This window comes from Phalacrocorax aristotelis, chromosome 1 (genome assembly GCF_949628215.1).
Source record: "Phalacrocorax aristotelis chromosome 1, bGulAri2.1, whole genome shotgun sequence".
NCBI lineage: Eukaryota > Metazoa > Chordata > Aves > Suliformes > Phalacrocoracidae > Phalacrocorax > Phalacrocorax aristotelis.
In genome coordinates, this window is record NC_134276.1 from 184,963,707 (window position 1) to 184,979,045 (window position 15,339).

At 44.3% G+C, this 15,339-nt stretch overlaps 1 protein-coding gene across 2 annotated transcripts in view; it reads left to right on the top strand.

Moving 5' to 3' along the window:
- The first annotated feature begins 11,423 nt into the window (after window positions 1–11,423).
- NELL2 (neural EGFL like 2) overlaps window positions 11,424–15,339 on the top strand; it is a 152,150-nt gene continuing 148,234 nt past the window's right edge. Inside the window, exons 1-3 of one of the 2 annotated variants that reach the window (XM_075080961.1) lie at window positions 11,424–11,500; window positions 11,931–12,028; window positions 12,210–12,338. In XM_075080961.1, the coding sequence (XP_074937062.1) occupies window positions 11,974–12,028; window positions 12,210–12,338 (184 nt within the window). In that variant the 5' untranslated portion in view covers window positions 11,424–11,500; window positions 11,931–11,973. Of the gene's footprint in view, window positions 11,501–11,882; window positions 12,029–12,209; window positions 12,339–15,339 lie in introns of those variants that run through there. The other variant, XM_075080962.1, reaches the window with a different exon arrangement.

Consider the following 15,339-nt stretch of genomic DNA (forward strand, 5'->3'; position numbering starts at 1 on the left):
AACAAATGCAGAGAAAGGCAGGTAGGTATGAGTAGGAAGGGTCAGATGGGGTAGCAGTGATTACCATTTCTGTGTCGTGTGCCCTTCATTCTCCTTCCTCCCCCCAAGCTTTCATACAAGATATGCTGCTCTGTGTTTATGTTGTCCTTATTGAGTTATTCCCATCCCCTAAGGGATATTCCAGTCACCCAAGCAGGCGAAGAAGTGAATTCCCCTTTCCACTGATGTATAACTTAATTATGGGAGAAGGGGAAATGTTTACCTTCCTTTCATTCATTAAAGGTTGGCTACAGTAGGATGTTAAGGCAAGCATGTAGGACCTTCCTGTAGTCCTGGCAAAGCAGCCTGTGCCTGTCACCTGTACCCTTTTCACCTGCTCAGGGCTGAACTGACCCATAGGGCTGAGCAGGAGTGATAGAGATGGCAGCAGCATCCACACTGTGGGGCTGAGTACCACCAACGACAACTTGGTACCCAAGGGCTGGTCCAGCCCCACCTGCTCTCTCTCGTAGCCCTATTGCTGAGTCATCTCTTTGCTGGACTTTGCTAAGTTGCACCACATTTACATCAGTGCAAGGAAAAATAGAGGCCTGAGCTCAGTATAAGGTTTTCAGTGCACCTATGGCATTTTCCTCCTTTTCTTTCTGCCTTTCAAATTTTCTGGACCCATTTGGGGTAAGAAGGAAGAATGGAAATGCTTCAGTGGATTGGCCAATGTGAGATTTCAGCAAACCCCCCCCCATCAGCACTGTAATCTGTGAAAAATATCTTGCAATAAGGACAGGCTGTTCATTTTCCTCTGTGCACAGTCTGGCTCACCCTGTGTAAGCAGAGGCTATCTTTAGCATGTCGTCGGTCTTTTTTATGAAGAGATATAAAAGCTCCCACAGCAGGAGTCCTCTGGCTCTGAGACTGGGTGAGGGCATGAGGCTATGACAGACTGCTTCGCTGGCCCCACTGTTCAAAGCCATCTGCTTGCCAAGATTTCTCAGCTATGAAGAGAGAGGCAGACACTGCCCTTCTCAGCGGTGGTATGTCACCGTATGTATTGAGCACTACTCAGAGATTAGGAAGGGTTCAGATAAAATGAAACCCAAGCAATTTAAATAGATGAACAGAAGATACTTCGTACTATCTGTTCTTTTAAAACAATTGCTGTAGTTGTAAATAAGCAACAAAACGTAGTAGTTTTCCTCTCCCAAATGCAAATCTGCAAGGCTTCTCCATAATTCATTCAGACCCCATTAATGAGTATAAGCCATTCAAGCAGTTTGGTTTATGGCCATATCTCTGCAGTTGCTTATGCTGAACATCATTTCCTTTCCTGTTGTTAGCCTTGCAACAAGTCCCAAGAGTTATTTACAGACACCTTAGTTTTATCTAATTTAACAGCTTTGTGTTGTCAGCAGTTTTGCCATCTCATTGTATTCCCTCTCTTCCTGGTCATTAATAAATAGATGGGTCCAGAGAAAGAGTGGAATTAATCCTAGCAGCGATTCTCTGGTACAGTCCCTGTGGCATCACACTCTTACCGCCTTTTCATCCCAATCATCACCCATTCATCCCCATCCTTTTCTCTTTCTTTAACCCATAAGAAAGACCTTATCTCCTACCCCAGGGTTACTGAGTTTCCTTAAAAGCATCATGTGAATGATATTATCAAATGTCTCTGTAAATGCATATCCCATGATTCTCCTTTAGTCAATATTTTGCTAACTCTTTATAACATTTGAACAGGTTAGGAAAGCACAATTTATCCTCACTGATAAGTATATCAATTTATCTCTGCTGATCTGTGCTGACTTGCAATTTATTCACCCTGATTTTATCGCTCTGTCCTACATATCACCTGTAGGTGTTTTATAACTATTTTAAAAGATTTTCTCAACTATTTTCCCCGTTAATGTAAGATTCTTTAGATTTCAGTTCTGAGGGTCAGTCTTAAGAGCTACTTTAAAAATTGCTAGAGTGTTGGCTATTTTCCCGTTATCCAGCTGAGTGGCTGTTTTAATGATGAATTACATATCTTTAATGATAAATTATGGTGGGCTGGAATTGTGCTTCATTCCTAGGATTTCCTCAGAATCTCTGATGAATTCCATTTGGTAGCATGAATTATTGGAACATATATTTCTGGAGTTGCTACACCACTGGTATTTTTAATATCTTTTATCCAACAGGGCTTTCACATCATTGCATATAACTTCAGAGTAAAGATTCACCCCAGCCCTTCTTTTCTGACACCCAGATAAATCATTTACCTTCACTGCAATCTTTTCTCACCTGGTGCTTTCTTCTTTTACACTTAGCAGTCTAGTAAGCCTGTGTATAATAGTTAGCTTTCCATATGTGATTTACTTGCATCACTTACTATTTGTCGTCATGTGTTTGACTGTTTGTGTACTTTCTGAGCTTCATCTTACCGTATGAGTTGTATCTTGCCTGCCAAATCTTCTATATTATTTGCACCCCTTTAACTGGATATATATTCCTGAAAGATGCGTGGGGGATCAAAAGTAATCCTTGAATTTTACCATTTGATTATCCTGAGCCTTCCCTTGTTTCTTTGTTCTGAACTGTGGAGATCTGCTAAAGCACAGGTTATAAATAGCTTCCATTCTAAAGTTATGAATCACATTATTTTACAATAATTATTTCTCTGGAAGAAAAAGTCCTGATTTAAATACTGATATTTTATTTTGAAAATGCTGATATTTTGCATATAGCTTAAATTATTTAGCCTGAATGTGATTCCATTCACCCATACTAGGTATTCTCTCAGCTTCAAGGGAAATATTCCTGTAAATAGGGATATCATAATCATTCTTGTCTTAATTACTGTACTTGGGACCATATTCCCTGAATCAAACCCTATAATGAGCTCCATTACACGTAGTATTTCTTCATGCTTAGTCATTTTGATCTACAGGTATGTGGTGTGTTTACAGCCCTATATTTGTTTTTCTAGGATCTAGACTTTGTGTACTAACAGTCAGTTTCTCCTACACACCCTGAATCCCCCTCAGTGGTTTAAGTGGCACACTTTAACTTCTACCTTTATCCTCCTCTAAAAAAACTGATCATCATTCAATGTCTTTTTGTATTCCCTTCTAATAAAACTTATTCACAGTTGCTTCATTTCTTCCCAACTTGGTACTCGTTTCTCATTCATCAGTAACTCTTCCCTCCTATATCTCTGCACCTTTCTGTTACTTACACACCTGTGATTTAGGATGCCCGGCTCCTGAGTCCTCCTCCCCATCCAAGAAGAAACCACTGGTGTTATTTTAGATGTTTAATTTATTTCTCAAGGCTACACTGCCGTTAGAATTCAAAACCAAGAATGTAAGGAGTTCCCAGCTTCTAAAATTGTTTTCCATCCATGGTTAGGTGCTGAAGCTATTGACTGCCACCTGTCCCCATGAACAGTCCAACTCCCATAGCCAAGCAGGTATGTCAAAATACAGGATCTCTAGCTTTACATGTGCTTGAACAAGTAAAGAGTAAAACTGCAAGTGATGTTCATAAGAAATGCCTAGTGCTCAGACTTTTGAGAAACAGACCACTAAGGTTAGGACTAATTAAGCATTTTTTGGTGAAATGATTTTCAGCTAGAAATAACTCAAGAATTGGGTGCTTACTAGCAATAGAGATAAGCCAGGATGAATCATACATTGTAATCAGACAAAGCAGGTACTTTAACCTGGTTCTTCTAGCCCTACGTGCACTTTTGCTATCAGGGGAACAAGGAGTGGGATCTAAAATCTGTGTTAGAAATTGTCTATTGATGCTAATTTTTGAGAAAATACAGGCCCAAATCTTTCTCTTCCTTTTGTTTGTTCAAAAAAGGTAATAATGGAATTTTAGTATCGTGTTCAGTAATGATTTACCTATGTTAATTAATGGAGAATTTTAATTTTGTGGCTTAAAAAGTAACGCTAAAATGATGCAAATTTTAAAATACGCTATATACAGGTACACTCTGGAATTGCTGATCAAACGTGTTACTGGACTGTTAGTTCTGGTTCTGGTTCTTTGGAATTGAGGTTTCTTTTATTACACCTGTAGGACTAAGCCAATGAAGTATGGTCCAAGGTGCAGCATGCATTTCTTCTCTGTGATGATGCAAGTCAGGAGGTCTCCCTTCAGCTGCAGGAAGATTTGGTGAGACTGGCACTGGGCATGTTTACTCTGTGCAGTGAAGTGGGGTTCAGAAATCCCCAGTCATTGCCATGCCAGAGCACAGTGCTGTTCAAATTTGCCTGCTCAGGTACAGAAGCCACCCACCATGTCCCAGCACCACAGCATGTAAGCAAACAAGTCTTTACAGATCTCCCAGCAGAGGAGGCTGATATGGCTCGCTCTTTCTGCACCAAAGTGTAGCAGGCCCCTCACCACCCAGGTTCTTGCCTTTTTTCTACATTTTTCTCTTTAGGCAGTAGAAGTCCAAGGTCCTGTAAGGACTGGAGTTTGATGATGTGTTAATACCACTACACAATGCTACACTACTTCAAGGCCTTCTTAATTATCTGATAGGCTGATAGAATTATTGAAGATATTCCAGTTTGCCCAATAAATATGCCTTTGGATATCAAAACTGTACAGATCAAGTTTGAAAAGCCTATCATTTGTCAGGCAGTGGAAGAGATCCTGCGATACTTTCTCTACAGATATTGAAGAGTAATTAAATTTGTACCTTTGAGGTCACAAGCACATTTTAGACTATTTTTTTCTTCCCTCTAAAATGCAAGAGCCGAAATCTAGCTTTGCTCAACTGAAAACTAAATGGATGTATGACAGGTATCAATATTCTGTTCCACTGCAGTCCCACTCATGACACACCAGGCAGACTGGAGTTTTTTAAATTATCTGTGCTGGATCGGGGGAATTTGTTGATATGGCCTCTTGTGCACAAGAGAAGGAAAGCAGAGTCCAGTACCACAGGTGTTTGCCATGCTTTCCAGATGAGCGGGGTCTGAGGGTGGGGTCTGGATCTGGTCCCTGATCCAAAGTTGCCTGGAATCTCTCCACTGACTCCAACCACCACAACAAGCTGTAAGTGCCATCCCCTAATGTCTGTGTCAAACCTGTAAGAACAGAATGTTCTCTCGAATGGCAACTGCTTTTAGTAAAATTAAAGCCTGGAAAATTCATTGAGCCCCGTGCGGTCATTAACAAATTCTGCTGTCAGGTATGGATTTGTTCTGATTTGATTCTCAGCTACTGGATTTTGTTTTCCCTTTGTTTTCTACAGTAAAGAGTCTTCTACTGTCAGAAATCCTCTCTCCACTTTGGTACTTGCAGATGGAATTACCATATTACATTAGGTGGTGGAAGAAGAAGAAAAATTGCACCCACCCTCTTTCAGGGACCCGTACACCAGCCGGTGTCTGGCTCCAGTGTGGGCTGCGTAGATTTTTTTTCTTTATTACAAGAGTAAAACATACCAGATTAAAGTCTTTCCATGCCAGCTTTGTTATCATAAATATTTGTGATGGATATGCTGATCCATTTTTAAATAGAGGATAATACTTCAGATGGCAAAATGAGCAAAACACAGAGCACACTTAGGTCAAGGTAATTTAACTCTAATCTTGCCTAATTGTTATTGCGGTCTGGACTGACAGAACTGAGATAATTAAATCCTGATCATGAACTATCCTCTTCTTACTTCATATGGTTCCACACGCCAAATACAACGCCAGCACTCCTAGCTGACATTTTCTGTGAAAAGACATTTTTAGGCATCATAACGTGTGAAGGCTGCCAGCAGGGCAGTCTATCACTTCCACCTTACATCAAAGGGATGTGCTCCCTCTTGGAGGAAGAAAATAAAGCTAGTATAAAAAATGAGACTTTAGCAAGGAAGGTTAATGTGGGCACCTTGCAACTTCGAAGATTCAAGGTTCAAATTTGGGAAAAAGAGAGCGCAGCCTTTCTTCCAGCCTTTCTTCCTTGCCCTTGAATCACAAAAGCATCTTTGGGAAAACTTCCGAAAAATACCTTCATCTGTACCTCTCATTAATGTAATTGCCTCCATTTCTCTTTCTGCACCCGGAAGAACGTGGCTGTAACAACAACCTTGTAATTTCCACCACTTCTTGTGCTGCTTCTTCACTGCTGACTTCACCACTTGCCAAAGCTGCAACCTCAGGCGCAAGACGTGACATATCCTCAAGTGAAGATGGTATAAAAAACCAGGAAGACATGAAACTTTAAGAGATGTGAAGTGTGTTCCTTAAATAGCTATAGCCTTTGTTTCACAACTCTGTTTTCTGATGGTAAGTAATTTTTGCAATTACAAATGGGGCAATATCAAATCTGTATGAAACATTCATAACTGTAACTAAAATGGGTGATGTCTCTTCAGCTGATGCATGCTTGAGAAGAACGCCTTTGATGCCAAGGCATTTTAACTGGGCTGGTACTGTCATGGTTGGGTGTGTGGCTTCGTCATTTTGACAGTCTCTGCTGGGTCATAGCCAAGTGTTGTATTTAAATCCCAAGTTCTTCGAGGCTTTCCTTGTCAGAAAGGCAGAGTGCATTTCAGAGATGGGAAACCTGCAGTGTGCAGGACGCTAATACAGATACCAGCTCTTACCTAGGGGAGGCTGCAAGACTGACAAATTGCAAAGAGGCGATGAGCAAAGGAGTGGCTGTGCGTGCACATTTGTTTGTGAGAAAGGGGAAAAGAGAGAGCACCTGTGGGAGGGAAAGCTGCTGAAGGGGAGAAAGCATTTGGGGAATCAGGAAGGGAAGACTATGCAAGGGAGGAGCTGTGAGGAGGCTAACAAAGCAGCAAAAGTAGATCTCCTGCTTTATAGAAACAAATACATATGTGTACCTGTTGGAGGAAGAGGGTGGCACAGGAGGAGTTCCCAGATCTGGTCATGAAACTGGCATGAAAAGCTATCTAATAAACACCTGAGGTTTATTCAAGAACAGCATCTGAGCTTTGCTCCTCGCTGTTGAAGCCATCATTTAGAAAACAAGTGAAAATGAGCTTGGTGGTCTCACCTTAGTCCCATGTGGCATTTTACACAGTACGGTCTTTACACACGACCATTTTCATAGAAGGAAAATCTGGATCATAATGACATAATGATGCAGACAGAAGTCCACACTGAAGGGTATTAACAGAAACCGCTGCAGCATAATTTGCCTACATTTTTCCCTGACTGTAACTAATAAAAGCCCTCATACCCAGCAGTATCAAATTTAGTCAAATTAAAAAGCTGCTTCTCTGTAACAACAGACTATTCTCCTTGTTCCACTTCAAAAAGTATTAATTATGGAACACCATGTTTTACAAATATTTTTCTGTATAAATGCTGCATTAAAGCACTGTAATGTTGAGTAAACAGCTATGTGTGTTTTGCAATATAAGGAAAACTGTTTTCTATACTCTCAGAAGAGAAGTTGCATTGGTGTTTTATAAGTAGGTCAGTGGCAATTCCTTATGTATTTCTTAAATTCACATGGACTCTCCAGGTTCTGGCATAGGAATACATGGTAAAACTACTGTGAATAAAATATTCATGTTTTTTCTTTAAAAATAAATAGACCCAGATAAGCTGCAGTAAGAGAGGTAATGCTTTTCCAGTCCAGGATTTTCATCTCCATGTTTTAGAAGCTTTACTCAGTTCAGTTTATTAGCATATAATTAATATGAGCATAATTAATATGACAGTCCCTTTGCAATTTTTACTGGTTTTGGCTGGGATAGAGTTAATTTTCTTCACTGTAGCTGGTACAGTGCTGTTTTGGATTTAGTGTGAGAATAATGTTGATAACACATTGATGTTTTAATTGTTGCTAAGTGGTGCTTACACTAATCAAGGACTTTTCGGCTTCCCATGCTCTGCCAGGGGCACAAGAAGCTGGGCGGGGAGGGGGCACAGCCAGGACAGCTGACCCAAACTGGCCAAAGGGATATTCCATATCATGTGATGTCACGCCCAGTAGAGTAACTGGGGGGAGCTGGCCAGGGTGGCAACAATCATGGCTCAAGGACTGGCGGGGTGTCAGTCGGTGTGGTGAGCAGTTGCATCACTTGTTTTTGACCTGGGTTTTGCTTCTCTCTCTCTCTCTCATTGCTTTCCTGTTCATTATGTTATATTATGTATTTATTTAGTTAGTTAGTTATTCATTTATTTATTTAAATTATTAAACTGTTCTTATCTCAACCCACAAGTTTTCTTATTTTTGCCCTTCCGATTCTCTCCCCCATCCCACTTGTGCTGGGGGAGTGAGCAGCGGCTGTGTGGTACTTGGTTGCTGTCTAGGATTAAACCATGACCCAGTGAAATAATTCATGAATTTGGGGCTTGTAACAGTCCTTAACTCTTTATCTGGCATGAAAATTTCTGAGAATATTAGTAATATTCAGAAGACCTACTTAGTTTTTAGGATCTAGTAGGGGTTTTGGTGAGGGTGTGCGTCAATATCATGATATCTATTTAATCCAAACAACTAATTGAAATTGAAACACTGATGACCAGAAGACTGTTCATAAATTAGTTATATTACAGAGCATCAAAGCTGTGTTATACAGTACAGTGTGCTCCTGCTAGTGTGATGAAAGCATGGCGGGCTCACCTGCCTGTCAGGCAGGGACATTGCCAGGGCCATTCCCCCTTCCAGGGGATTTGGTGGCTGAGTCCAAGGTCGGCTCCTCAGAAAGTCTTTTCACTTGGCCAAACTGTACATGTGGTACTGACAACCTACCCATTGCTGTGGAATTTCAGGATGTTATTTCATCCTAAAGGTTTTGTAGAGAGAAGGCTGTTGCACTGTAGATGCGGTAGTACCTGTGACCAGGTGGTATTCTGAAGAAAGACATGGGAGAAATTGCATAGTCAGCGCAAAAGATGAGCCTTGTCTCCTACAGATGTTTCCTTGAGCAATCAGTCCCCTCTAATGTTTGTAGAGATCAGACTGTCTTAGTAGGGATGAGAACTATAACACACAAAAAAAGATACCTCTGAGACATCTAGAATCTGTAGAGCCTTGAAAGTTGCTGAGAGCCTTGAAGATTAGTATATGGAATGGAGTGCTATAGACAGAGTCCTTGCTTAATAGGAAGCACCAATGTGCAGTTTTTATATGCTGTACCACTCTCTTAGGTCTGTCACCTTTTGCCATGTCTGGAGTAGGTTATGGTGAGCCTCAATATCATGTGTATGTAGATCTCTTGGCTAAAAGACACAGTTTCCATCAAAGGGAAGAGCATTCCAGCCAACTGAAGGCATAAAACCCATTTTCTTTTTGTATTTCCATATATCCAGAAAGACTGGAAAATGGTATGTTTCTAGTGTGATCAGAAAGTGATTCCATAGGTAGAAATACATATTAAGTTTAGCCAACTATTCGAAAGATCTAATCGTTATTTGTATTCCTTGTATTGGTAGAAATTCTCATTTTGCTGTTCACTTACGTCTTGGTTAGCTGAAATATGTCACTATTGATATCACTATTGATATGTCACATAGCAGAAACGCAGCTCTGTGTAATGTGTGTAATGTCTGCCCCAGGATCCACATGGTTAAGAGGGAAAAGGTAAAGCAGGTTGGATGGTGTTTTGAGCCATTTTTCAAGTAAGTTTTCAAGTATGACATGAAGATGAGCGGCCACTCCCCGGAGATCTACTGCGAGAGAAATGGATTATCAAAGGGGCGGACTCCACCTGATTTACGTGCTTTCTCCACTCTGGCAGCCCCAGCTAATGGAAATTGTCAGTGGCTGCGGGCAGATGCAGAGAATTCAAGGCAGATGTTTGCCTCTGGGTTTGTTCATTGCGTGCCTGACTCAACTGGCGGTAGGGCTCATTATGCACCATTATTGCTCTAGATTTTGAACCTATTTCTTCTCAAATTAATTGCTTCTGGTTCAGTTATCTGTAACCAATGTGATTGAAATAGCATGAAAACAATCACCGAAGTGTGGCCGTTGTCCATTAACTCCCCCAAGGAAACACATTGTCCGTTAGACTGCTCTGGCAGCCAGCGGATTTCATGAGTTCGGAAGCACAGTTCCACCCCACCGATAGGTTGGATACAAAGCTTTGGTGTAGAATTGGTGCTTGGCTGATTAGGACGGGGGTGGGATGCCATTATCTCCTCTGCCTATACAAGATATAACACCAGGGACAGCGTGTGACCAGTTACACAGCTGGTACCAGAAGCAGGGCTTCTTTTTTGGTTTTCAGATGAGTTGCAATGGGAAGTGGCTGTAGAAGTAGCTCTCAGGGCTGGACTCGCTCCACCACCTGAAGGAGAAGCCTGCAGCTCTTCCAAGGCTGACATGGGTGGTGGGGCACATTGGAGCAGTGTTCTAATGCCCACTTTGTGGAGTTGGGTTGAGGGATGGATTGCATTTTCCTGCTTTTCAACACTCCCCTCTCCTTTTTTATTTATAGGAAAGAAGGTATTTGCTTTGTACGCTGCTTAGGATCTCAGTTGGTTAATCTGGCCTGGAAAGGATATTTACCATTGACTCCTATGGCTGTCGTTGGAAAAAAAAAAGAAGCAGGGGAGGGCGGGGCGGGGGGGGGCAAACCCTCTTCCTTTTAGCCTTTGGAATTATTATTGGGAAAGATTTGTAAAGGTTACTTATAAAGATTTTATTATTTGTAAAGATCATAGTGGATGAATTTGGGGGAGGTCAGTAAACAATACTGGAATCACCAGCTGACAACAGGGTCTTACTGACATGCATGTGAAACAAGAAAAAAAAAAATAAAATCCCATCCTTTTTTCCACAGAATTTGACAAACTGGCAGCAAGGCATTTCTGCCTTGCACATTGGGAGCCTATGAAAGGGAAGAATAAGGCTATTCTTATCCCCCTTTATAGGCACACAAAGTAAGGCACAGAAATGTCACTTGCTGGGAAGGGAGGGTGTGTGTTCGTTCAGGGAGCGAGGCCAGGACTGCTGTGTGACTGTAAAATCGTCCTTCACGACACGGCAAACGGGCACCTGGGGCTGACAGAGGGGCTGTGCCTCCACATGCACCCATCTTAGTCAACCACTGGAAACGTCCTGGTTTATTTCCCCCCCGCCCCCGGAATTATTTTCATTTGTGCTCAAAGATCGGGCTGAGGTTTCGCCGGAGCCTGGACGGCATTCCCAGGGGATGGGAGTTCAAGCGATGACTTCGACGCGGGCGGCGGACAACAAAGCGCGGAGCCCACCCCGCCGGGAGGCCGGGGAGCGCCCCGAGGGCTCCCCGCAAGCGCCGCCCGGCCGCTGCCAGCCCCGGCCCTCCCTCCCTTCCCACCGCCCCCGGCCCTCCCTCCCCGCCGCCCCCCGCCATCCCCCAGCGAAGCTCCCTTGCGGCTCCCCTCAAACTTCCCGGCCCGCAGCCCCCCCGACGGCGGGTCCCTCTCCCCGCTCCCCGCGGCGGACGGGGCGGCGCCTCCCCGGCCCTGCCCGGCCCGGCGGAGGCGGTGGGCGGCTCCTGCGGCCGCGGCATAAACCGGCGGCCCCTCCCGGCTGGACGGTGGGCAGGAGATCGGTGTTCCCGCGGGAGCCGGGCGGAGGCTGCAGCCGCGGCTCCGGCTTTCCAGCCAAGGGGCTGCTCCCGGTGGCAGCGGCGGGGCGGGGAGCTGCGGGACACGGGCGCGCCGCCGCCTCCTCCTCCTCCTCCTCCTCCCGGCTGCCGCGGCCTCGCTCGCACGGCAGCAGCGGCGGCGGCGGCGGGCTCCGGCGGGCTCCCCCCGGCTCCCCCCATTGTCTGCCCGCGGGCGGAGGGCTGCGCTGCCCGCCCGCCCCCCGCCCTCGCCTTTGTGTGCTCCGGCCGGCGGCGGGGCGGCGCGGCGCCCGCCGTGATGCGCGCTGCGGGGCGGCGGGGGGTCCGCTCCTCCCGGTGAGAGGCGGGGAGGGACCCAGCCCCTGCCCCGGAGGTTTCTTTTATTTTTTCCAACCCGCAGCAACCGGAGGAGGGGGACTATGGACTGAGCGCATCGGTGTACCATGGAGTCGGGCATCCGCTTGAGCACGCTCTGCCTTCTCCTCTGCCTGGGGCCAGGTAGGCGGATGCCGGACCCGGCGGCGGCGCCGGGGGAGCTTGGCGGCGGCGATGTCCCGGTCCCCGGGCGGCCGCAGGTGCGGGGCGCGGCGGTGGCCGACGGAGGCTCCGTGTGTTGCGTCTGTGTGTGCTCGGAAAGTTGCAGCGTCGGCGGGTGAGGTAACGGCACTTTCTGGGTCAGTTGTAGGATTTGGCGTGGACCCCTCGCTGCAGATCGACGTGCTGTCCGAGCTACAGCTGGGAGGCTCCGCGGAGGGCGTGCGCCAGGTGCCGGGGCTGCACAACGGGAGCAAAGCCTTCCTCTTCCCAGGTACGGCCGCGCCCCGCCCGCCCGGCCCCGCGCAACTTCGGCCGCCGCCGGCGGGCCCCCGCGCCGCCCACGGGGGGCTCCCACCCCCCGCAGCGAGGGGTTTGCCCCCTCTGAAGCACCCGCGGGTCCTTCCCTTCCCCTCCTGCCCGCTTTGCTTCCACTCTTCTCCACCCCCCCCCACCCCCGCTTTTTCTTTTCCTCTCACCCCCTTTTTTTTTTTCCTTTGACTGGTAGACGCTTAATTAAAGTACAGCAGGAAGGGGGATGGCAGGTGGCTTATTTTGCGAGTCGTGGGGTGCAGTGATGAATAATAGCACCACCCACTCTTCTGCTTTACTTGGGAAACGCTAAACATTACCCCAGATCCAGCTAAGGAAATGCTCACAGAAAGTTTCATGGGAATCGAGCAAAATGCTGAAATGAAGTGCTCCGGAGGAGTGAGGCAGATGGCTGAAAAGATGACCCTTTTTTATCACAGGAAAGTGACCCTTGTGAGCTTTTATTTCATACTGTCCCTTGAAAGAAACAAAGGATTTCTGATCTCTTTTAGTGCTGTGATGGCTTTTTTTGTTTGTATTGGGAATAGAAATAAAATAGTATTTTTTTTTTTTTTCTCTATCTTTCAAGGATGCATTTAGGAGGCTTATTTAAAAATAATTAAACTTCCTTATACTGTAATATATAAAGGAGAGTAAAATAACTCTCAATGGCCAGTTGAACTTATTGGCATAGGTTATGCTGCCTACGCTTGCTCATTATCAGTGTATTTTTGAATTACACATTAATGATGTACTGATACCTTAAGTGAATCTGGAGTCAAGAATGCTTTCAGGAAAAAACTATCCTAATTTAAAAAAAAGCCTAAAAATGGCCTTTAAAAGCAAATCTTGTCTCTGAAAGATGATGAACTGCTTCTTAGGAACATAACTAAACAAGAGCAAGAAATATGGCTCAACATCTGGTGGAGGAAGAGCAAATCTCCGCATCAGCCTGTAGTTTTAAAACAGGGGGACTGAATTGCCGGCTTCTTGTGTGATGCCAGGAGTTTCAGCTCTGATCTGAAAGCGTTGCTAGTGCAACAGGCAAGAGGCTGTGTTTCCCATACAGAAGAGTTATAATTCAAGGGAGATAAGATCTGGAAAGGGAATTTCTTTTTCATGTTTGCATTAATGAGATAATTTATCAGAAGCTAATAGTTGCCAAAGGCTTTTTTTTTTTCTGAGGTGATCTTTCTAGTGGTGTTCTTCCCCGGTACAGCCAGCGTGTGTCACTATGGACATTAATGTGGAGACGCATGGGCATGTGCCTACAGAAACACTGGTATATGCTGGGTTTAAACACCCGTGGTGGGCTTGCGGCTGCAGAACAGGGTCTTCCGTGAAGGGGGTGACTGCTTAGGATGCCAACATGTTTGGGTGGCTGTGGGGTTCGTGTCCTAAAATAGCTGTGATTTTTAAGGTATGGTTCTGAGTTGAGGCCCCATTGTGCTATAATGAGTCAGGGTGAGGGGGAAATCAAAACTCCCTTTGACTTCAGTGGTAATGCAGTTAGAGGTTTGTAAGAATAAGTCTTTTTATCGTATATTTTCCCAGTGTCAGGACAAAAAAATTGCTGGGTTACCAAAGAATTTTTTCAAGTTGTTCTCTCATCCTTTGTAATTATGAGTGTATGTAGTTCCCCAATGGGTTACCAGTTTAGCTGTAACAAAAAGAGATAGGAGTTTAAATTTTCCCAACAGCTTTTCTATTTTGTTGAGACAAACTGGGGGAATAACAAGGATGTAAACACCTGGGTCTAAATGGTAGTTGAAGTCACTCAGTATCCCTTGGGAAGTCTTCAGCGCCCTGCAGGACTGGAGACATTTCTCCTGCTACTGCATAAGATGACTGCTGATTTTCTTATAGTAAATGGGGTCCTTACTGAGCAGATAGATTTTCATTTTCAAACTTGTATTTAGAAATAGAGAAATTTCCTTCCTTGATCAGACCACTGGGTCTGCTTAGTCATTTTTGTTCCGCTCTTAGAGCTGACGCTGTAGGAACATTGCTGTAATGTATGCCTCTTAATGTATGTATTTGCACTGTGTGGATTTCGAATATATGTACGTGCTGACTTTAAATTTGGTTTTTGCCTGTGTGTTTTTTCCTTATTCCTGCTAAAGCCTTAGTCCTAGACACAAATGATTTTGTGAAAAGGACACAAATTACTTTAAGTGATCTGGGAACTTACTCTGGAAACTTTCATTTGCGATCCTTTGCCTTTTGGTTTCTTCAGATGGTGAATCTTTTCTTGTCCGTACACATATTTATGACACTTTAGTATGTTGCCTTTTGTGATATGCCACATTCTCAACTGGTATAAAGCCTTACTTTACATATGCTTAAAACATACAGAAAGTGTAAATGCTGTTCATTATTTTAGAAAGAAATTATGAAAGTGGCAGGTTGAACTGCCAAGAGGTAACAGACAATTATAGATATATGATGGGAAATGTGTACATACAGCTAATGCAGAATAGTCTCTTTCCTTCTTTTTCTAGGCAAAAAGTCAGTTTTGACTGCTTAATTAAGTATAGCATCAATTTTCAATACAAAGGTTTTAGCATCTAATTGGCTCCTCTGACATTCTTCTTTGCATAATTGATTTTCAAAGGTACTTCTATTTCTAGGCCATAGAACAGAGTAAGCAGCTAACTCTCTGAATGTAGTTTTAGTCTGTTATAGTCTATTCAAGAGCATGCAGATTGCTCCTTATGTGGTTTCCTGATTTAGAAATAACTCTAGCCATTTGAAGTTTGCAGCCACTTGGGCTTTCTTTTTGTGTACCAATCTGCTCTGTCACTGTACGATCTTATAGAAAGTATCAGACTTGGGAAACAGAACTCTTCCCACTGACTTGAGCCAAGGTCAGCTGTATGAGGTTCAACAAGGCCAAGTGCTGGGTGCTGCATTTGGGTCACAACAACCCCATGCAACGCTACAGGGTTAGGGAAAAGTGGCTG